The following is a 22,670-nucleotide window of genomic DNA, read 5'->3' as shown; positions in this document are numbered from 1 at the left end:
GTGGATCCACAATGAGAATTACACAAGATTTAGTAGTTGTTACACTGAAAGTGCAGAGAACTTGGAATATGATATTCTAGGAAGCAAAAGAGCTGGAGTTGCAATGGAAGATAACCTACCCAGCAAAACTGAGTATAATCCTTCAAAGAAAAACAATGGATATTTAATGAAATAGAAGACTTTCAAGCATTCCTGATAAAAAGGCCAGAGCTGAATAGAAATTTTGACTTTCAAGTATAAGATTCAATAGAAGCATAAAAAGGTAAACATAAAAGAGAAATCCTAATGGACTTGATAACATTAAACTGTTTACCTTTCTATATAAGAAGATGATACATATAATTTCTAAGAACTTTACCATTACTAGGGCAGTTAGAAGATTCTACATAAAAAGAGGATGTGGGAGTCAGTTGACAATGTTGGGATAATGTAAAAGAAATGGATAGGTAAGAAATATGGCTGTCCTGGCAGAAAAGGGAAGGGAGAAGTAGAAGTGGAATATTATCTCACATAAAAGAGGCACTCAAGGAAGAGCTTTTACAGTGGAGGGGAAAACAGTGTATGGATCAAGCAGTGCTTGAACCTTGCTCACATCTATATTAGTTCAAAGAAGGAAAAATATATACATACTCAATTGGCAACAGAAATCTATCTTACCCAAAAGAGAAGTAGTTGAGGAAGAGAATTAGAAAAAGGGGGTGGGTGATAAAAGTGAGAGTGGATAAAAAGAAGCAGTAGTCAGAAGCAAAACAGACTTTAGAGGTGGGACAGAATAAAGAGAGAAAGAGAAGGATAAATAGAAGAAAATAGGATGGAGGGAAAAGCAGTTAGCCGTTCTACCTGTGAATGTGAATGGAATGAATTTACCCGTAAAACAGAAGCAATAGCACAATAGATTAGAAATCAGAATCCAACAATATGTTGTTTACAGGAAGTACACTTGAAACAGAGACACAAAGAGAGTTAAAATAAGGGGCCAAAGCAGAACACATTTTGCCTGAGCTGATATAAAAAAGGCAGGGATAGTAACCATGATTACAGACAAAGAAAAAGTAAAAATAGACCTAATTAAAAGCAATAAGCAGGGAAACTGCATCTTGCTAAAAGGCACCATAGACAATGAAGTAATATCAATGGAATAAGACATCCATGATTGATAAGGCAAAATGTCTGTGTCCTAAAGGATACAGAATTGATTCCATATGTTCTTAGAAGGCTGGCCAACACTTCAAGAAGAGGGAATCAGCCATATATGCTCTTACCTTTTCAGTCCTAGGAATATGTCCCCTGTTCCAAGGATAAAAGGGAGCATATGTAGTCACATAGGCCTATAAATGCACAGGGAAGATCTTTGTACCTTATTAATCCTCACCAGTATCAAAAATGAAAAGGGTTACTGCATTACCAACGAAGACGAAATTTAAGCAATTATTAGGAGTTATTTTGTCTAATTATTTGCCAGTAAAAGTGACAATCTAAATGAAACAGATGAATATTTACAAAAATATAAACTTCCCAGATTAACATAAGAGGAAATAGAATATTTAAATAACCGTATCTTAGAAAAAGATATTGGACAAGCCATCAATGAGCTCCCTAAGAAAAAAATCACCAGGACCAGATGGACTAACAGATGAATCCTGCCAAATTCTACCAAACATTAAGGTACAATTATTCCCAATAGTATATAATAGTATATAAACTATTATGTATATATATATATATATTATAATGTATATGTGTATAGAAATGGATACATACTATATAGTATATATATACTATAGTATATATAGTATAGTAAACTATATATAAACTATTGAAAAAATATGTAAAAGGATCCCACCAAATTCCTTTTATGACACAAATATGACTTTTATATCTAAACCAGAGAAATCAAAAACAGAGAAAGAAAACTATGAGCCAATTTCCTTAATGAATATTTATGGGGGGAAAAATTAAATAAAACACTAGCAAGAAGATTATAGCAATATGTCACTATGACCAAGGGGGATTTATACCAAGAATGCAGGATAGATTCAATATTAGGAAAACTATCAGCATAACTGATCATATCAATAACAAAAACAACAAAAATCATATGATTATATCAATAGATGCAGAAAAAGCCTATGATAAAATACAACACCCATTCTTATTAAAAACACCAGAAAGCATAGGAATCAATGAAGTCTTCTTAAAATGGTATCTGAAAACAAGAGCCAGCATTATCTGCTATGGAAAAAAATTCTCAAAATGATCAGGAGAAAGCAAAAACATTCATTACCACCACTATTATTCAATATTGTACTAGAAATGCTAGCTATAGCAGTAAGAGAAGAAAAAAAGAAATCAAAATAAAACAGGCAAAGAAGAAACAAAACTATCACTCTTTTCAGATGACATGATGACATACTTAGAGAACCCTAGAGAATCACCAAAAAAATTAGTTGAAATAATTGACAACTCTAGCGAAGTTTCAGGACATAAAATATATATAAACCCAAAGTTACAGGATAAAAAATAAATCCACATAAATCATCAGTATTTCTATATACTTCTATTGTATATATTTCTATATACAATAAAAAACCAACAGAAAGAGACAGAGAAATTCCATTTAAAATAACTGCAGACAATATAAAATACTTGAGAGTCTACCGGCCAAGACAAACCCAGTGATTAAATGAAGATAGTTTCAAAATATTTTTCACACAAACAAAGACAGCTCTAAACAATTGGAAAAATATTAATTGTTCACGGGTAGGCTGAGCCAATATAATAAAAAATGACAATTCTACCTAATTTACTTATTCAGTACCATACCAATCAAAATACCAAATAATTATATTATAGAGCTAGAAAAAATGATAACAAAATTCATCTGGAAGAACGAAAGGTCAAGAATGTCAAAAGAATCAATGAAAAATATGTGAAAGAAGGTGGCCTAGTAGTATCAGATTTCAAACTATATTACAAAGTTATAATTATCAAAACAATCTGGTATTGACAAAGAAAAGATTTCCCTCAGAAGATTAGAATTGGTCTTGGGTCTGGATTTTGTACTTATTAGGGGCTAGAGATGGGCCTAGTCACATCATGGTTCTGATTTTTGCTACTTATCAACTCTATCAATAATTCAGCATAGCTGAAGAACTACTCCATTTTTCTTTAGAAATCTTGAGTCAGGGGTTCCTCCACTGGGTGGATGAATGAAGGTGGTGGAGTGAGAGGTATGGAAGAGCCCTGTTCCTCTGTCCCCTTCAGTATGACAAGATTAGAATGCACTCAAAATAAAATAAAATAAGTAATGAATAAACCAAAAAGGAGAGGAGAGATGGAGGAGAAAAAAGAAAGGCATCCAAAGGGCCTCAAAAGGAAATAACCTTGAAGATATGAAAAAGGAAAGACCAAGGAAATGAACAAGCAACAGGGGGGAAAAAATCTCCCATATTAACTCTTAGGTGGTACTAGATCCAAATATATTAAAAGTTCCTGAAGATTACAGTCAAAGGAATCATAGATAATAAACCAATATTGATACTAACCACAAATGCAACAAAAGATATAACCTCTGAATTAATAAAGGGATCCAAGTCACTAATAACAAAAGAAAGTCCAAACAACTCTGAGGTTCTATCTTATACCCTGTAAACTCACCAAAAGATGGGAATAGTCAATATTAAAGGGACTTCAAAAATGACAAGGCATGTTAACACACTGTTGACGGAGCTGTGAATTGTGCTAAAATCAGAAAAGCAATAATTAAACAGGTGGTCAATTTGGACCCTACCTGAAATTATGTTTTTAAAAAGGGAATAAAATGTCCATACACTTTGTCCCAGAAATACTATTGCTAAGAATATGCTTCAAGGTGATCAAAGGCAGAAGAAAAAAATGGGGTCCCATATGCACCAAAATATTCATAACAGCACTTTTCTGGTAAAAAATAATAATAATAATAATAATTATAAACAAAGTAGATGCCCATTCATGTGGGAATGTTTAAACAAATTATGGAATGAGTGTAGGAAACATTATTATTGCTCCATAAATGATGAAGAAGAAAATTTCAGAAAAGTATTAAGAAATTTATATGAACTGATTCAGATTGAAACAAGCAGAACCAGGAAAACAATATGCACAATGATTACCACAATGTCAATGGAAAAAGCAACTCCCACAAAAAAGTAATTGAAAGCTGTATAAATATAATAATGAAGCTTATCCTAAATAAGAGGTGAGAAAATGTACCTCCCTTTCTTCTTTGAAGTTCATGGGCGTGGAATATTTAATATTCTACCAAACTGGGTTGATGTGCTGACTAGTTTTAGTTAAAATGATGTTTTTCCCCCCATCTCATTGTTGTTGCTATTGTTGCTACAAGGACTAGCTCAATGAGTAGGTAGGGAGAGAGGAAATGAATATGATATAAAAGAAAAGATCAATATTTTTTTTAATTTAAAAGTCCCGAAAAGAAGCCGCCAGGAGGAAAAAGTAACAAAATTACTTCAGTGATGGCCAAAAAAGTAAAAGTGAAACAACAAAAGACCTATCAAATGAAATCATACACACTTTAAGGGAAATGAAGGAGGACCCGGTGTCAATAAAGATCTGGTATCTATGATGAAAGATCTATTATTGATAAAATGAAATAATTAAACAGGTGGTCATTTTGGCCCCTACCTGAACACTGACATTTGGTCATAGTTTCATCTGCCCAGTTTATAACCTAACCTTCACTGTGCTTAGAAAGATGGCAAAAGATAAGAAGACAAAGTGATATAACAAGGGGAGTAGCATGGCGTTTGAAAGGGGAAGAGGGAAAAGGGACTCAATGCAACCAAAGACACAGCATTCCCCTTGCTACTGTGTATGCTAGATTGATTATCATGAGCAAACATGAGCAAAAATATAGTATATTTCACCTGTGTACCACCACCACAGCACAGTGAATTGGGAATACAAGCTGGGCATATGAAACTGTGAGAGAACACCATTGTACTGGTATGGTTCAGAGCAGCCACCTAGGGTACTGCTTTCTATTCCTTCCTGTACTCTCCATGATCACTGTTTGAATTGGTGGGAGAGTGTGTCCTAGGCTTATAAGTATACTATTATGTTACCTAGGACACACTCTCCCACCAATTCAAGCAGTGACCATGGAGAGTAGGTGCACACTTAAAGAAAGATAATGAAAAATACGAGTAATAGGGAAACCCATGTCCGTGGGGCAACTCATGACTCTGGAATTCAAGCCTGCCATTTACTGCTTTTAGGAAACAGAATATACCAAGGGTGAGGAACCTGTGGCCTCAAGGCCACATGCAGCCCTCTAGGTCCTCAAGTGTGGTCCTTTAACTGAATCCAAACTTCACAGAACAAATCCCCTTAGTAAAAGGATTTGTTCTGTAAAACTTGGACTCAGTCAAAAGGCCAAACCCAAGGACATAGACGGTCACATGCGACCTCAAGGCCACAGGTTCCCCACCCCTGGTCTATACCATTCATCACCTGCTCTTCTAAGACTCTCCATTCTCCTTTTAGACAAAGCCATTTCTCTACTGATTTTTGGGCCACTAAAACACCATTAAAGAGTAGCATTATACTCTTTCAGGGAAATAGCAGCCCTAAGACTGGAGTCTACAACTTCCCAGGCTTGCCCCCTTTGGCAGGTGCTGAAGCAATGTTAGCATATTTCAGTGACAAGCAGTTCCTTTAAGTCAGAGAATTGCCAGGTTCTCTGGGACTCTGAGTAATTTTTTCCTCTCAAGCCAGAGAGGGAAATACAGGGCAACATGATCAAGCCAGAAAGTTTCCCCACTCTTGGACTATATATAACACTAAAGGGAAATTATACCAGGCAGCTCTACAAGTAATCAATAAACATTTATTATGTGCCTAGGTGCCTGGCACTGTGCAATCTAATGGAAGGGATAACATGCAAATAAATATATACAGAGCAGGCTATATGCAGGGTAAATATTAGATAATTAACAAAGGGCAGGCAATAGAATTAAAAGGGGTTGGGGAAGGCTTCCAGTAAGAGATAGGGTTTTTGTTGGGATTTAAAGGAATCCAGGGAGGTCAGTAGGTGGTCATTCTTCACATAGCAAAAGGATTCTGATTTCCTCCAATTATCTCTCATAGCATTTATAGGACTTTTTTACAGTCAGTCAGCTGTCAAGCTCTAGATAAACTAAGAAACATCCATCCTAGCCAGCTGTTCACAAAGGAGCATCGGTTTCTTCTGGTGAGTAGCCAACAGCTGCGGAAAATGCCAACTTCAGTTGGCCCTTTCAACTGACTCAGCCCAAATCAGGAGCACTTGTCTTCTGATTCTCTTCTTTCTTTCAAAGAGCAAGAGTGATTCTCCACTGTCAGTTTCTTTGTCTTCTTCTCATTCTACCGATTTCTAGCTTCTCATCTCCCCTCTTCTCCTATATCTTCAAATACCTCTAATCGGGGCCTTCCTATGAGTAGTGACCCTTCTCTAACTCAGTTAAAACGATAAGAGCATCAAACGTACAATTTCCCCCTCATTCCCAAACAGTTCTGTGATTTATAGTTTCTCAACTATAGTCTTCAACTCTAAAGATAGTCATGCACAAATGAAACAATGGACAAGATTTCCTTGCAGCCATCCCCCACTTCAGTCAGTATTTGTGGCTTGCCTTCAAATAGGTCCTCAATTTTTCTGAGGGTTTTTGAAAGAATATCATCAATTTGTATGTTGAAGTCTCCTAATACGAAGGTAAGGAGTAGTCCAACTTCTCTGCCATAACCAGTGAATCAAGGGGTATAAGTGAATGTACAATCATCAGTAGAAAATGTGATTGGAGATGCCGTGTCATTAGCAGGGAGCTAGGTCTCAATGAGTACTATAAAATGGAAGGAGTGGAAAGCTTAAGGTTGAAAGGTTTAAAATGAAACGAAGTTTCTTAATCAAAAAGACTGTAGAACAGATAAAAACTAAGTGCTGGGGTTTTTTTAAACACTAAAAAATGTGATAAACCATTCATTAAATTGATTATAAAAATAAAAGAAAAAAAGGAAAATCAAATGGCTAAAGTAAAATACTTACAAAGTTAATTCATAAAAGGAAATAAAAAGTTATAGAAAACTATTATACAAAACTGTATACCAGCAAAACTGAAAATTAAAAGGTAATTGATGAGCATCTACAAACATGGTAAACAAGAAATTGATATTTTAAACCACATAATCTGAAAAAAAGAAATCAAGCAAACTATAAATAGACTGCTAATATCAAATTTTAAGGAAATAACTGAATCACAAAAAGATCTAAATAGAAAAGTATTAATAGTGAGGGGTTTCAATACCTCATTTTCTGAATATGACAGGTTAAACAAAAGCTAATAAGGAAGAAGTCACAGACAAAATACTAGAAATTTTGATTTGCTAGATTTTTGGAGGGAAATAAACTTATGTGACACTTTATGCAAATGTGCTCAGTACACTTACAAAAATTTACTACATCGTAGAATATAAAGTAATTATCAAAAAAAGTAGCAAAGATTCTTAGCAATACAATGATCCAAGACAATTCTGAAGGACTTGTGATGAAAAATGCTATCCATCTCCAGAGAAAGAACTAATGGAGTCTGAATATAGACTGAAGCATACTTCTTTACTTTATTTTTCTTGTTTTTTTTTTAAGTCTGTGTTTTCTTTCCAACATGACTGACATGAAAATATGTTTTGCATGACTGCACATGTATAACCCATATCAAATTGCTTGCCTTCTCAATGGAGAAGGGGGAGAGAGGGAGAGAATTTGGAACCCAATTTTTTCTTTTAAAAATGAATGTTAAAAATGTTTTTACATGTAATGGGAAAAATAAAATATGAAAATTTTTTAAAATGTAACAGACAGAGTTAGTGTCTGAAGTGAGATTGGGACCGAGGTCTTCCTGACTCTTAGCCCACCACAGTATTTACTATGTAACACTGCCTCTGAACTGGAGATATTTCTTAGAAGTTTTTTCAACAAGGAATTTTCTTCTTTTGTTTACAGTGATCTCTCAGAAACATTCTCTTCACAGATGATGTCACCACCAACCTAAATCTTGGCAACCCTTCAGATTGAAACACATGTTTTAAAGTGAAGACCACTGAACTCTGCCAGTACTATGCGAAACATAATAGTAGAACTACTGGTGCAAAATGAATTAATGTATTTGTGATGCAATTTATTGACCGATTGGATTAATTGATCCTAATGAGAAAAGCAAACGGAAGTTTATGGTTCAACCAATGTTTGCTCTGACCAGCACCTCAATTATGGAAGCAGTGGAGGAGGCAAAACCAGGAGATCTTATGATTTTTTTTTAGATGTGTGTTTAAATTGCCAGCAGTGAACGATAAACCATCTGATACACAAATAAATAAAACCATAGCCACAATGGCACTGATGTTGGAATCATCTGTCACTTCTAAATCTGTACATTCTTCTTTGCATAATATCAAAGCTAAGAAAGTCACGGAAGAATGTAAGAGGCTACAAGTAGCAGTTAAGAGACTCCTGAAGGAAAACAGTATAAGGAAGATGGGCTACAGATGAGAAAGGCATCATAAAGCACCAGGCCAGTCACTGCTTTAGCCACCACCATAAAGGAGGAAGAGCTTAACACCCGATTTCTCATTCTGGTTGTCTGGGTTCTTTTATTGCTGGTGAAATTATAAAGTCAAACATTCTATACATAGGCTGGTTAATTGGATTGATGGATCTGCCACATCACAGGATTTACATTTATTCTTGAAAATGTTTAAAGAGAAATTAACATATGACACCTCATAGGTCTTGCCTTAAATAATTTCTCCCACCACCACCTCCTTCCCTCCATTCCTGCATAAGTAATCTCTGAGAAATTTTAAAATGTGAATGATCGGGGCAGGGGGGCGGGGATTTTTCAAAATATCTTTATTAAAGGTCAAGGAAAATACTGGGTCATACTCCAATGACACATTGCAAATGTCATTTTAAATATTTTTAAACCTTGGTACATGTGGGCAGCTAGGTGGCACAGTGGATAGAATGCCAGGCCTGGAGACAGGAAGACCTGGGTTCAAATCCAACCTCAGACACTTATTAGCTGTGTGACCCTGGGTGAGTTATTTAACCCTGATTGCCTCAGGTTCCTCATGTGTAGAATGAGTTGGAGAAGGAAATGGCAAACCACTTCAGTATCATTACCAAGAAAACTCCAAACGGGTTTTCTCACAAACAGTGGGACATGACTAAAGGATTAACTCTTTGAAAATGAGAAACTATTCCTCAACTGTTGGAGCTGCCCCCTGAGATAGTGAGAGTCAGAGAAAAGCAGAAAGGGGCAATAATCTACATAAAATATATAAATCCACATGCTTATTGACTTAAGTTTATCTCCATGTCTTCAATGCTGAACAAATTATCAATTTTTATAAACTTAAGTGAGTGTTAATTGGGGCAGCTGGGTGGCGCAGTGAGTAGAGCACCGGCCCTGGAGTCAGGAGGACCTGAGTTCAAATCCAGCCTCAGACACTTGACACATGTACTAGCTGTGTGACCTTGGGCAAGTCACTTAACCCCAATTGCTCTGCCAAAAAGAAATGCCAAAAAAAAAAAAGAAAGTGCTAATCACCAATAAGAGATATATATCATACAATATATTGGGAGAGAGGTTGATTCCTCATTCTCTTCAACTAAACTGCTTTTGGTTAGTTTAGTTAAATTAGACTATTATTCAGAGATGTTTCATGCATATTTAATATATTTCATCTCCAGCCTCCTTATGGTCATAAAGGTATGGCTAATGCTATGACCTTGATGTCCTTGATCTAAGACCAGTGGGTTGCCCTGGCATCGCTACTGGAGCCATAATGATCTTTCTGTCTCCTGATATTTGGGGGCACATTGGAAAATATTGGTCAGGATATGTTTTTCTATATAAATAAATAACATCAGTCTCGGGGAAAGGAAGAAAATTACGCTATTAGTAATAGTCACAGCTTGATCTCTAGCCTTGGAAAAATCCACCAAAACAAAAAAATGCCAAAAAGCAGACATTTTAAACACTACTCTTATAGACCACACAATTAGAATGGTAACTGAGGTAAATAATAATTAAAATTTGTAGTCCTAAATAGAGACAAGAATGATTTGCTTAAGAATGATTGAGTCAAAACCCAAAGTTATAAAAAGAAGAATAAATTCTATTAAGGATAATTGCAATAACAATACAACCTGCAAAAATGTACAAGATGAAACTGCAACAGTTGTTGATGGCAAATTTATTTCCCTGAAGGCTTAAAAGAGAAGATGAGCTTACAAGATTTGACCACTAGATGGTAGCAAAGACTGATTATTCATGATGCGATGGTCCACTTGGTGCACTGGGGAGCAACCACCTTGGAGCTGATTGCAGGTTCCAATATTTATGACTACATACAAATTACTTAACTTTCTGGAGCTTCAATTTCCTCATCTGTTAAACTGGAGTCATAAGACTTACACTATTTCCTAGAGCTATGGTGAACAATGTTTTGGTCAATTCTATTGTTATTGTGACTTGAGTCATTTTCAATCATGGCAAACTCTGTGACCCCATTTGGGATTTTCCTGGCAAAGATACTGGAGTGGTTTGCCATTTCCTTTTCCAGATCATTTTGTAGATGAGGAAACTGAAGCAAAAAGGGTTAATTGACTTGCCTAGGGTCACACAGCTAGGAAGTGTCCGAGACCAGATTTGAACTCAGATCTTCCCGACTCCAGACCAGCCCTCTATCCACTGCACTGCTTAGCTGGTAAACACTACTGGATCTGTAATATTGTAGATATCGGTATTCCCACCTGGGAGCTTGAATAACACTACATGAAGACCTTTCTATCCTACCAAATTCTTATCTGTGTGCTCCCCTAAATGCTCTATAGAGCATCTACTTGTCATGATAAGTTATAGCACTAATATATATGGCTGGTCTTGCCTAAGTACTCCCTTACATCTGGAATATGTTCCATCCTCGCTTCCACCCGACAGAATCAAAGCACAGTTCTGATACCATCTCAGTTAAATGTCAATAAACATTTATTCAGCACTATGTGTCAGGCACTGCACTAAGTGCTGGGGTTACAAAGAAAGCCAAAAAACAAATGCAGCTGTCAAGGGATTCACAGGCTAATAAGGAAGAAACATAAAAACAACAATATACAAGCAAGATGTAAACAAGATAAATTGGATAATCAACCAAGGGAAGGCATTAGAATTAAGGGAGATCAGGAAAGGTCTCATGTAGAAGGCAGGATTTTAGCAGGGACTTAAAGAAAGCCAGGAAAGCCAGGAAGTGAAGATGAAGAAGGAGAGCGTTCTGTGCACAGGGGAAAGGCAGTGAAAATGGCCAAAGTCAAGAGAGGGAATATCTGGTTCAAGCAGACAGATGTCAAGGGCAAGGAGAGGGGATGGGATATGTAAGGTGTAAGAAGACTGGAAAAGTGGGGGGATTGGGAGGGGGCACAAGTTATTCCCAAGCTTTGAACACCGGGGGATTTAATATTTGATCCTAGAAGTAACTAAAGTTTACTGAATTGGGGGAAGGGTGGAAGGAGGTAGAGGTGACATGGTCAGATGTGCACTAGGGGAAGACCACTTTGGCAACCGAATGAAGGATGGACTAGTGTATGGACTTGTAAACAAGTCCTGTGTAAACAAGACCTTGGGATTTTAGTACTCAAAATAAGCCAACAAGATGGCAGGGCAGCCCAAAAGTCTATTTACCTACCTGATCCCTCTCTTCCTCCTGAATATCCTTTGTACATGCTTTGTCCTTCCTTTCTTATGTGTGAGTTGTTTCCCACCATCCGCTCGCCTCTTAAATGTAAGTTCTTTGAGGGGAGGAACTATTTTTTTTTCATTTGTATCCCTAGGACTGAGAATATTGTCTTACATGCAACAGCTACATAATAAAATTATGTTGAATTCAATTAAATTGGAAGATGAAGTGATATGACAGAAAGAGCTCTGGCCTGGGAATCAGAAGCAATTTGAATGGGAATTTGTATTACTCACATTGGTCATGAGGACAGAACTATAGTCACCAGGAATTTCCTGGTTTAGAAATTTAGGAATCCCACTGTTTTATCACTGCTTCCTCCCCATTCTTCTCTTCCTCCTCCACTGTTGTGCAACTTCTCCAAAATGGAGACTAATATTTTTCCAAAGGACAGACTCTTGGTCAGAGAGTATGAAAAGACCTCCTTCCAAAACCCAAATCCAGGGGCAGCTAGGTGGTACAGTGAATAGAGCATCAGCCCTGGAGTCAGGAGGACCTGACTTCAAATCTGGCCTCAGATACTTGATACTTAACTAGTTGTGTGACCTTGGGCAAGTCACTTAACCCCAATTGCTTTGCCTTCTCCCTCCAAAAAAAAAAAACCCAAAGCCCAGATCCAACCTCCCTATTCCATGAAGCCTTCTTACCGCCACCACCACCACCATCTCACCACATCAGCCAATATGAAGAATTAGACCTTGAGTGGCATAGATTGAGATCTTGAAGGAATCTTAAAGGCCAGGAGTCCATTTTGCAAGTGAGGAAACCAAGACCCAGAAGCACTGTATGACTTTCCCAGAGTCATACAGGCTAGGAAGTTGAATCTGGGGCAGGATTTGAAGACTTTATCCCCAAGTCAACATACATTTATTGAGCACCTACTAAAACTCTGTGCTAAAAGAATTCTGGGGATACAAAAAGAGTCAAAAAAGTCATTCCTCTCAAGGAACTTTTTAGTATTTATTAACCTAATGTTCTAAGATTATTTTCCTTCTTATTCTTTCATTCGCGTACAAGTCACTCATTCCACAAAAGGGTGTGACTTGATGCGATGGAATCATGGCACTATGGAATCTTCAGCAAGTCACTTCCTCTCTTGGGGCCTCAGTTTCTTAATCTGTAAAATGATTAAATCAAACTAATAGTAGATGATTCTAAGGATTTGCTAAACTACTGAGCTGAATCTTAAAGCACCAGCCTGTCCCTTCCCCAGAGATGAAATTTTCCCAAATGAAATAAGCAAATAGAAAGAAGAGACATCCCATTTGTAGGTCTTCCTCATGACTGCCCTGTGTAGAAAGTATTCACTTATTAATACCTACATATTATAAATGAAGAAGCAGGGACCCAGAGAGGTTAAATTATCTCCCTTCAGTCACACAGCTGCTAAGGATCAGACTCAGACCTCCCAACCCTAAGCCCACTGTTTTGTTTTTTGTTTGTTTGCTTTTGCTTTTTCCCCTATAAAACTGTTCTGCTGGTTGGAGCACTACAAATGGTTAAGGATGTGAGGGACTGTTACTGTCACCAAGAAGAGGAAACTAGTACCAAGGACAGGGAATTAGTCTCCTATTTCTCAGTACTTATTTGTTCAAGACATATTTGATGACTGACTGATGCCCAACCCACTGGATAAGAGACCAGTCCATATTTCCAAGGAGCTTTTGAGAAAGGACCCCCAAATGGGCATTTTCCTAAGCAACTCAGACAAGAGAGGCACTGCTTTAATTCTTCCAGATGATCCTCTAAAAACAAGGAGACAGTCAAATTTTGTGAAATTATAAATATAAATAAAAAGAAAAATTCTGATAACACCCCAATTCCTAACCCTGCAGGCTAATTTTGAAGTCTCAGCTCTCACTTCCCACAGCAAATGTTAAATCTGAGGGAGGCCGCATGGGGGCACCAGAGGTCTTCCCTGTTGGAACACTTGTAGGTTAGGCATGAGCAGGCAAATCTGACTTAATCATGAGTGGTGGTTTGTCTTGGGATGCTCTAGAACCCACACTACATCCCTAGCTAGCTGCCCCCTGGCCTAGTCTTGGACCTCCTACTGTCAAGCACCAGGGTCAGTTCAAGAAATTCAAACCCATTGAAGCCAAACACGATTGGGGCAGTTCATCTGCTGGCTGGAAAATAAATAAAATTCATCACACCAAGCATGCCAAGTGCCAACAATATCATTTTATATAATCTTTGCTCCCCACCCATGCCCCATTCCCATTAGCCTAAAAAGTAGAGAGCACACTGAGTGCAGAGGAAGCTTACCCAAGGTTTCATTGAAAGATTCATGGGCTTTACAGTAATTGTACAATGCATTCATTCATTCCACACATATTTACTGAGCAGCTACAGTGTGTACAATAGGCCCCTGCTTAGAGCCTATGGAGGGATATGAAGAAAATATGGTCCCTGCATTCTGGGAGTTTACAATATAGACAAGACGTATATTCATGGACAGTCAAGCAATACAAGGCAGTACATAAGAAGTGGATGAAACAATTAAATGCTGGTGCTTGGGCACCATAGGGATTCCTGTTCAGGGATACTCTAGGTATGAGAAATATACAGATTATATTAGATGGTCTCTGTGGTCCCTTCTAACTCCAAGAGTCTATGATTCTGGGAAGAGTCATTATTAGCGTGTGAAGGTCACTGTCAGGTTCAGTAATCAGGAGAAGCTTTCCTGAAGGAGACAGGACTTGCACCTGGCCTTAAGGACATTAAAGATTCTAAGAATCGAAGGTGAGAGGGAGTGAGTGTGTTCCAGGCCCAGTAGATGCACTTGTTGTCTTGGTTAAGGTTCTGCATCTGATTCCATGGACCCAGAGCCTAAGAGTTCAAATAAACAATTTCTTTAATAAAAACATATCTAACAACCTCCAGCTAGCAGCAATCTACAAGGAGGTTTAAAAAGAAAAAGACAGCCCAGGAAAATTAAAACAAACAAAAGCTGTAGTCAAGAAGATTAAATAATAGCGATCTGAAAGGAAGTTCCCTGAGGTCTCAGGAATGTTCTGCCAAAATCTTGAAGCTGTTTTTATATTCTTTTTGTCCAAAGGCCCACATCTGACTCCCAAATCAACCGACGTGGGGGTAAACTGACTCAAACTGCCCCAGGTCTGCCCCATTGCTTCTTGGTTCACACACACACACACACACACACACACACACACACACACACACACCTGCTGATGTTTCCCTAGTGTAGAGATTAACTCAAGCTTCCCTAGTTCTCCGAGCATCCAGGCCCATAACACCATACAAAGTTACAGAGATGAGAAATAGAATGCCAAGTCTGAGGAATGGTAAGTAGGCCAGTATGTACAGTGAGGGAAAGGGAATAAAGTGAAATAAACCTGGAAGGGTCGCCTGGAGTCAAGTTGGGAAGGACTTTAGTTACCAATATGAAGAGTTTGCATTTTATCCTGAGGTGATAGGGACCCGCTAAAGCTAATGGTACAATTGTACTTTAGGAATTTTATTTTGGCAGTTGTGTGGAGTGTGGGTTGGAGAAGAGATGGATTGGAAGGTGAGTCTCCAGTTAGGAAGGAGACTATTGCGATAGTTCAAGTGAGAAGTTATGAGGGCCTCATCACTTGGGAATGGAAAGAAGATGAAAGAAATGTTGAGGAGGTAGAACCCACAAAACTTGGCAACCTGAATATGGGATATAGATGGTAAGAGAGGAGGGAGGGTCAAGGATAACTTCGAGATGTTGAACCTCAGGGAATATAGAGAGATGTTATTGCTCTCAACAGAAACAGGGAGGTTTGGAAGAGGGGTGGAATTAGGGAGGGAGATAATGTCTTCCCCATCCCACCCTAATTCCAGGATGAATACAAATCCAATACCAAGAAATGCCAAATACCCCTCAGGGCACTGCCCAGAAACTTGGGGAGCCTGTGGGACAGCCTTACTCTCTGCAGGTTCCTGGCAAAGGCAGGTACACTAATATGAAATATGAAATCATGGGATGACAGCAAATAGGAGTGCCAAGCCGATGTAGAAGAGGAAGTATTTACAAAATGAGCATGCCTTCACAATGCCTCTTGCATCTGTCCCCTCATTTCCATTCTCATACCTAGTAACACTTTTCCACCACCTCATTGCAAATGCAATTGTCTCCAACTGACCTCCCTGCCTACATAGGTTACTGGAGTAATTCAGTGCATGCCTCCTATAAAATTACCCCCAATCCCACTTCATCCACTGACCAAAAACTTCCAGTGGTCCTCTACAGTCTTCAGGGTCAACTCCAAGCACTCCTAGCCTGACATTCAAAGCTTTCTCTATAATTTTGCTTTCTGGCCTCTTCATCCTTTCCTATTTTTACCATTCATCACCCTTCTCCATGAACCCTCAGTTAACTAAATCACAGCTCACTTATTAGTATGTTCATGAAAATTCCTTTCATGTATATATTGGACTAGATGGCCACTATCCAACTCTGAAATTCTGTGATTTCTGTGCTGTGATTCAGTTAGACAATTAGCATTTCTTATTAAGCCTCTTCAGATGCAGAAGCCCCTCTAATTCATGGGCTCTTAACCTTTTGTGTGCCATAGATCCCTTCTGAAGTCTGCCAAAGTCAGCGTTGGTGGTATAGTGCTGAGCATAGATGCCTTCCAAAGCCTAGGGACCCTTCCTCAAGATAATGTTTTTAAATAAATAAAATAAAATACGTAGGATTACAAAGGAAACCAATTGTGCTGAAACAGAATTACCAAAATATTTTAAAACCAATTTATGGATCCCCCACCAGGTGAAGAGCCCCTAATCTAGTCCAAACTAAACTTGAAAGAGAACCCACTTTACACTATACATAACAATTGGTCATTTAACCTCCACCAAAAAAGACCTCCATCGGAGGAATCCATTATTTCCCTGGGCAGTACACTCCACTCTAGGACAGTTCTAATTGTTATTAAAACTCTTCTAGACATCGAGGTGAAATCCATCTTTCCAAGATTTACACAAAAAGTCTCTCATTCTCTTCCACATGACAGCACTTCAAATGTTCAGTGCCTACTATTGTGCCCTCCTCAACCTACCACCAAATCTTCTGTCCTCCAGGCTAAACATCCCTAGCTGCTTCCATCAAACCTCATAGGGCATGGTTTCCATTCCCACAGAATCACTTAATTTCAGAGTTGGAAGTGATCTCAGAGGACCACCTAGTCCAACCAATACAGGAGAAAGAACCACTCGCCTTTTGATTTTGCCTTATCACTTCCTTTCTAGGCACTATGCCTCTATTGATACAACCTTCACAGACTTTCGGGCTGCCCTGCCATATTGTTGGCTTATTTTGAATATATAGTACACTAAAATCCCAAGGTCTTGTTTACATAGGCTACTTTCTAATCAGGTTTCCCCAATCCCATCCTTGTGAACTTGACTTTTTGAACCCAGTTGCAGAACTTCACCGTTATTCCTATTAAATTATACCTTCTAAGAGTCAGCCTATGTTTCTAGCTTATAGAGATCTTTTGAGATTCTAAATATGCACTGTGCTAACTATCCCTCCCAAGTTCTTGTCATCTGCAAGTTTGAAAAGCATGTTACAGTCTATGCCTTCATCCAAGATACTACTAGGGAAAGAAAATAAACAGCAAACAGGGCCGATTGCATAAACATTTAACTTGACATTCAAAGCTTTGTGCAGTATGTACCCTACCTTCCTCTCCAGACAGAATGATCTATCTGCCAGTTCTCTTCCCCACACTGGCTTAGCCCTTTTTCAAATGGGAGTCTTTGCTCACACAAATTTCCTAGGCCAAAATACGCCCCCTGAAATAAAGAAACCGGGAAGCCTTTCTGGGCAGAGAAACCAACCTTTATTGAGAGAAGCAAAGGTGGGGTCTACAGTCTGCTCAGACCCCAAGTGACAGAATTCACAATTTTTTATGGTTCTCTTGATTTATGTTTGGTGCAAGTAGGCTAACTTTGCTGTTGGTCAACACTCTTTTACTCAAGCAGGCTCTTGGCTCAAGCAGGCCATGATGTCACAATATGCAGCTCATTACATATGCTGTTACAGTAAGTACAGTAAGTTTATTTTTATAGTGTTACAAGAAGCAAGCCTTTTTATGTTTTACCTGGTATATTTTAATATAAAGATGATGATAATTATATTCCTAAAATTAGCTTAGCTTAGGGATTTCCCTGGGACTACAGCTTGGTTTTTGTTAGGCACAAGCTTTCATCCAGGACTATATTCCTACCATAAGTCACAGTTGCCTCTTATCCTATTAAAATGATTGCAGCTGATAAAAGACTAGCAAGGCAATACACAGCAAAGCCCTCGAGGCATTGATTATTGATTTTTACACATTATACTCCCCATCCCATCTTTCTGTATAAATTCTACCCATTCTTCAAGATCCATTTCAGCCTAGATACTATCTCCTCCACTAAGTCTTCCCTGAATATTCTTTGCTGTCTCCCAGCCAAAAGAAATCTCTCCTTTCTCTGAATTCCTATAGCACTTTGTCATTCTCGATGTACTATAATAATGGATAAATCATTGGTCTTGGAGCTAGAAAACCTAATGATGTATAAAGAAAACGAGATATGAAGTCAAAAGACCTGAATTCAAATTCTATCCCAGCTAGTTACTACCTATGTGACCTCGGACAAGTCACTCTGAGATTCAGCTTCTTTGTTTGTAAGAGGAGGGGGTTGAAACTAAATTCCCAACTTCATCACCAGCTCTAAATCTCTGATTCTGTGACATGGGTCTGAGTCCTGACCCTCATGTATACTAGCCGTGGTCTTGGCTAAGCCCTTTAATCTCTCTGGGTCTTTCTTTTCTCATCTGTAAAATGAGAAAATCAGACTAGGTGACCGCTGAGATTTCTAACTCTCAAGGTCTATTTTTCTTATTCTTATCCCCTTATACTCTGGCTTATATGTTAAGTATTGATGGATATCTACAAGATGGGTTTCTCAAGAAAAAGTTTCTTAGTTATCACATATCCCCTAGCTGACAGGGGTGGGGAACCCCTAACACCAAGCCCAGCACCTAGGAGACAGTTAATATTTTTTTCTTATCAAATTAATAAATTCAAATTATCGAGTGCAGAACACTATACCAGGAATTAGAGAAAACGCAGTTTAGGAAAGACATGATCTCTGGCCTCATGGACCTTAGTCCTTAAAGGAATAAGAAACATATGTAATAATGCCGATATTCTTAATTACAGGATAAATGCCCTTTGAGGCCAGTTGTGGTGGTGAAAGCCTGTAGTCTCTGCCACTGGGAAGACAGAGGCTGATTTATTTCCTCCCAAACCATCTTGGAGGAGAAGAAGAGCAGAAGAGGGAGGGTGGGGGGAGAACTGGGAAGTTCACAAAAAGACAAAGGAGAAATGTGAACAGTTGCCCTTCCCCTTCCTCCAACCTTCCTCCTGCCCTGCCCCCCACACCCTTCCGGACCATGACAACCCTGCTCAAAATTACCAAACTACACACCTGTGAAGCAATCACTGAGGAAAAAAAACGAAATCATCTGCCACTGGTAACCGCCCTGGAGCCCAAGCAGGGCACTCCTATAAATGTCAGGCCTGCCCAACTCACTCCATTCCTCTCTGTGAAGAAGCCAGCTCTCCTCCAGCCTGCTCTCTGGTAAGTCAAGGAGCTCATGGATTTTTCTGGGTCAGAGAGGCTAGGGCTTCCAACGGCACCACCCCCCACCCCTTAGCTTGTGCATAGGCTATCCCATCTCCCACCCCAGGCCCAGGGGTACTTCACCCTCCTTCCTTTGCCATTTGGCATCCCCTCCACTTCCTCCAAACTCTTCTTAAAAGGCACCTCTTTCAGGGATCCCTCCCATTCCATCCCTTCCTATTTAATGTGGACAGCATTCCCGTGAATCCTTTGTTAGCCAGAGTGAGTGACCTTAAGACTAAATTCCTGCATGTGTATCTCTCCCTAATCTAACCCATCCCATCACCCCTCAAGTTTCCCGAGGGCAGAGGCTCCTGCACCTCCCTTAAGGTAGTCACCCACCCACCCTCCTTAACCCTCCTTGACCAGCGCAGAGAGACAGATTCCAGCACCCTAGCTCACTCTGTTCCTTCTCCATTGCAGACCGAGAGACCAAGGTCAACTATCATGACGCAACAGTGTACATTGAAAAATGCTCTGCAAACCTTCGTTGATACCTTCCACAAATACTCCGTAAAGTATGAAGACAGAGATGCCCTGAACTGCAAGGAAATGAAGCAGCTGTTGAACAAGGAGATGCCGAACTTCATCAAGGTGAGGTCTGGGGGCAAAGGTGCTGAGGTGGGCAGAAGTGGAGTAGGGAAAATAACACAGCTTAGAGGTCCCAGGGGCTTCAGGAGAGACCTTGGTTTGGGCTGGGACAACAACAGGGGCCTGAGTTCCTAAAGGACTGCCTTCTGAGGGTCATTACGACTCTAGAAGGCTATCACTCTTTGAGTCCATGATGGGATGATCCAGGGATGCAGGAAATCAACTTCTCTGGTCCTGTTTTGTTTTTGTTTTGTTTTTTTATTATCCCAAGAATCTTAGGATCATAGATTTAGAGCTAGAAGAGACAGCAAGTGAGTAGAGCACTGGCCCTGGAGTCAGGAGGACCTGAGTTCAAATCCAGCCTCAGACACTTGACACATGTACTAGCTGTGTAACCTTGGGCAAGTCACTTAATCCCAATTGCCCTGCCTTCCCCCCTCAAAAAAAAAGAAAAAAATACTAGAAGAGATGTTAGAGATCATCCAACCCAATCTATCATGCCTCATACCCCCACTTTATAGATGAGATGACTGAGGTCAAAGACTAAAAGTCACTTCCTGAAGATTTCTCAGTCCTTCAGTTAACAGAGCTCAGATGCAATGCCACCTCCCCAGATTCCCAAATCCAGGGATCTTTCTACCTCCCACGGCTCCAGACCTTCCTTCTATGCCCCCGTAACAGGGAAAAACCCCATTCCCCTTTCACCCCGGAGCTAGGATAAGGACAGAAACTGTGAGATCACAGGCAGGGTGTGGAGATGCGTTCAGAGAGACTGGAGGTTGTACCAGGACTAAGTGAGTCGGAGAGAGGAGACTGTGGCTCCAGGTTTGGGGGAGGCCCTGCGGTTCATTTTTTTCACCAGGCAGCAACAACAGTAATATTATACAGCATTTTAAAGTCTGAAATGTGCTTTACCTTCATTATCTCATCTGAGCCTCACAACCATTCTGTGAGGTAGGTACCGTTGCTACCATGATCCCATTTCAGAGATGAGGAAGCCAAGGCTCTAAGAGATAGATGACTTGCCCATGTTTATATAACGCGTGTGAGTCTGAGGCAGGATTTGAACCCAGACTGGTAGCTAAGGAGTGGGCTGCTTGCTGTACGGAGTACCTGGAACCAGATTAAAATGCAATTGGGAAGTAAATTAAGAAATTAAGTAAAAATAAGTAAAATAGAGCGCAAAATAAGTAAAAATAGAATACAGCATAATGTTTGTCGTTTTCTAAGTGAATACATCAGAGATCTGCTTCCATGTGAGCATGACACCCCTAATGTAGCAGATAGAATACCAGGTATGGTATTGGGAAGGATGTGAGTTCAAATCTGGTCTCAGCCACTTCTCCTTAACCCAGGCAAGTTACTTAACCTTTCTTAGCCTCAGTCACCTCTTCTATTAAATGGGGCTAGTAATAGTACCCGTGTCACAGGACGGTTGTGAAGATCAAGTCAGATAACACATGTAAAGTGGTGCTGTATAAATGGTAGCTGTCCTTATTTAATGTTATCATGCTTCTAAGTGTAGACCCCCAAATCCACTAGCTGGGAAGCCCCTCTACATGGCTGAAGTTGCTATGCAATTTTAAGGTGTTTATTTTGTCACAAACCCTATCTCTAGGGCTAGTATTATCATTACTGTGACTATTATTTACAGAAGGTAGGGGAGTGGGGAGCACATCTACACTGACCGCTGGTGATATGATGTTGTCATAGCCCCGGATTCTTAAGGGTGCATCCTCACTAGTGTGGACAATCAGTATGGGGTTTTCCCAGTGGCCTCCAAGAGAATGAGGATCACTGCCAGGAGTCCCAGGTGATGAATTTACCTTGCTCCTCACCACGCGTCTTCTAGTAACCAATGCTATCTCTTTCTTCCCTCTGTCCCAGAACTCCAAGGAGCTGAAGGACATCCCAAATCTCATGATCGAGCTGGACACAAATCTAGATAAGGAGCTTAGCTTCAATGAATTCTCTGTGATGTTAGCACGTGTGATCCTGGAATCCCATGAAAAGATGCACGAGGATAACCCTTTGACAAAAGGCCACCACCATGGGCCTGGCCTTGAGGGGGGTCCAAAGCAGAAAGGGAAGTGACATAGTGGGCGATAGCACTGATGGGAAAGAAGAACAATTTCCCTCCCCTTCACATTCATCTTTCCCTCCCCTGCCCATATCCCTTCCCTGCCCATATCCCACCCCCAACAAAGAAGTGTTTCGACTACATAGAGCCAAAAGAGGGAGGGCAAAAAAAAATAGAGAAGGGGGTGCTGGTGTCCTGATAACCTTAGCAATATGATTGGGGACAATAAAGATTTTCTTTGAGCCATTGATTCTTCTGGTTCTTCATCTTTCCTCTTCCCCCACCCCAACATCCTCAAGGCTCTGTCCATTAGGCAAACCTTACACTACTTACTCGTCATTGGCCCCCTAAAACAGCTAATCCATTTATTAAGCCCTTACCAACTGCTAGGTATTATTTGGAAGACAAAGATAGAAAAATGTATCAGAATTAGTATCTACCCCCCAGGGAGTTCACAATCTATTTAGGGAGACAAGGTTAGTACACTTTAACATTATAAAGG

General features: G+C 39.5%; 1 protein-coding gene and 1 pseudogene across 1 annotated transcript; both read left to right on the top strand.

Moving 5' to 3' along the window:
• The first annotated feature begins 4,798 nt into the window (after nt 1-4,798).
• LOC118846909 lies at nt 4,799-8,703 on the top strand (annotated as a pseudogene).
• Nucleotides 8,704-19,416: 10,713 nt separating this feature from the next.
• LOC118848701 (protein S100-A9-like) lies at nt 19,417-22,418 on the top strand. Its single transcript, XM_036757713.1, has 3 exons — nt 19,417-19,455; nt 19,921-20,091; nt 21,976-22,418. Exons 2-3 carry the CDS (start codon nt 19,945-19,947, stop codon nt 22,180-22,182), a joined length of 354 nt encoding a protein of 117 aa, XP_036613608.1. The 5' UTR covers nt 19,417-19,455; nt 19,921-19,944; the 3' UTR covers nt 22,183-22,418.
• Nucleotides 22,419-22,670: the final 252 nt, after the last annotated feature.

Source organism: Trichosurus vulpecula, chromosome 4 (assembly GCF_011100635.1).
Source record: "Trichosurus vulpecula isolate mTriVul1 chromosome 4, mTriVul1.pri, whole genome shotgun sequence".
NCBI lineage: Eukaryota > Metazoa > Chordata > Mammalia > Diprotodontia > Phalangeridae > Trichosurus > Trichosurus vulpecula.
The sequence above is the reverse complement of the archived record's forward strand: the minus strand, read 5'-3'. Positions and strand labels throughout refer to the sequence as shown.

Excerpts from the sequence above, each read along its gene's own strand:
- LOC118848701 (XM_036757713.1), top strand. The coding sequence starts at position 19,945 with ATGACGCAACAGTGTACATTGAAAAATGCTCTGCAAACCTTCGTTGAT. Across the intron at positions 20,092-21,975 it reads AGATGCCGAACTTCATCAAG|AACTCCAAGGAGCTGAAGGA; the intron begins GTGAGGTCTGGG and ends CCTCTGTCCCAG.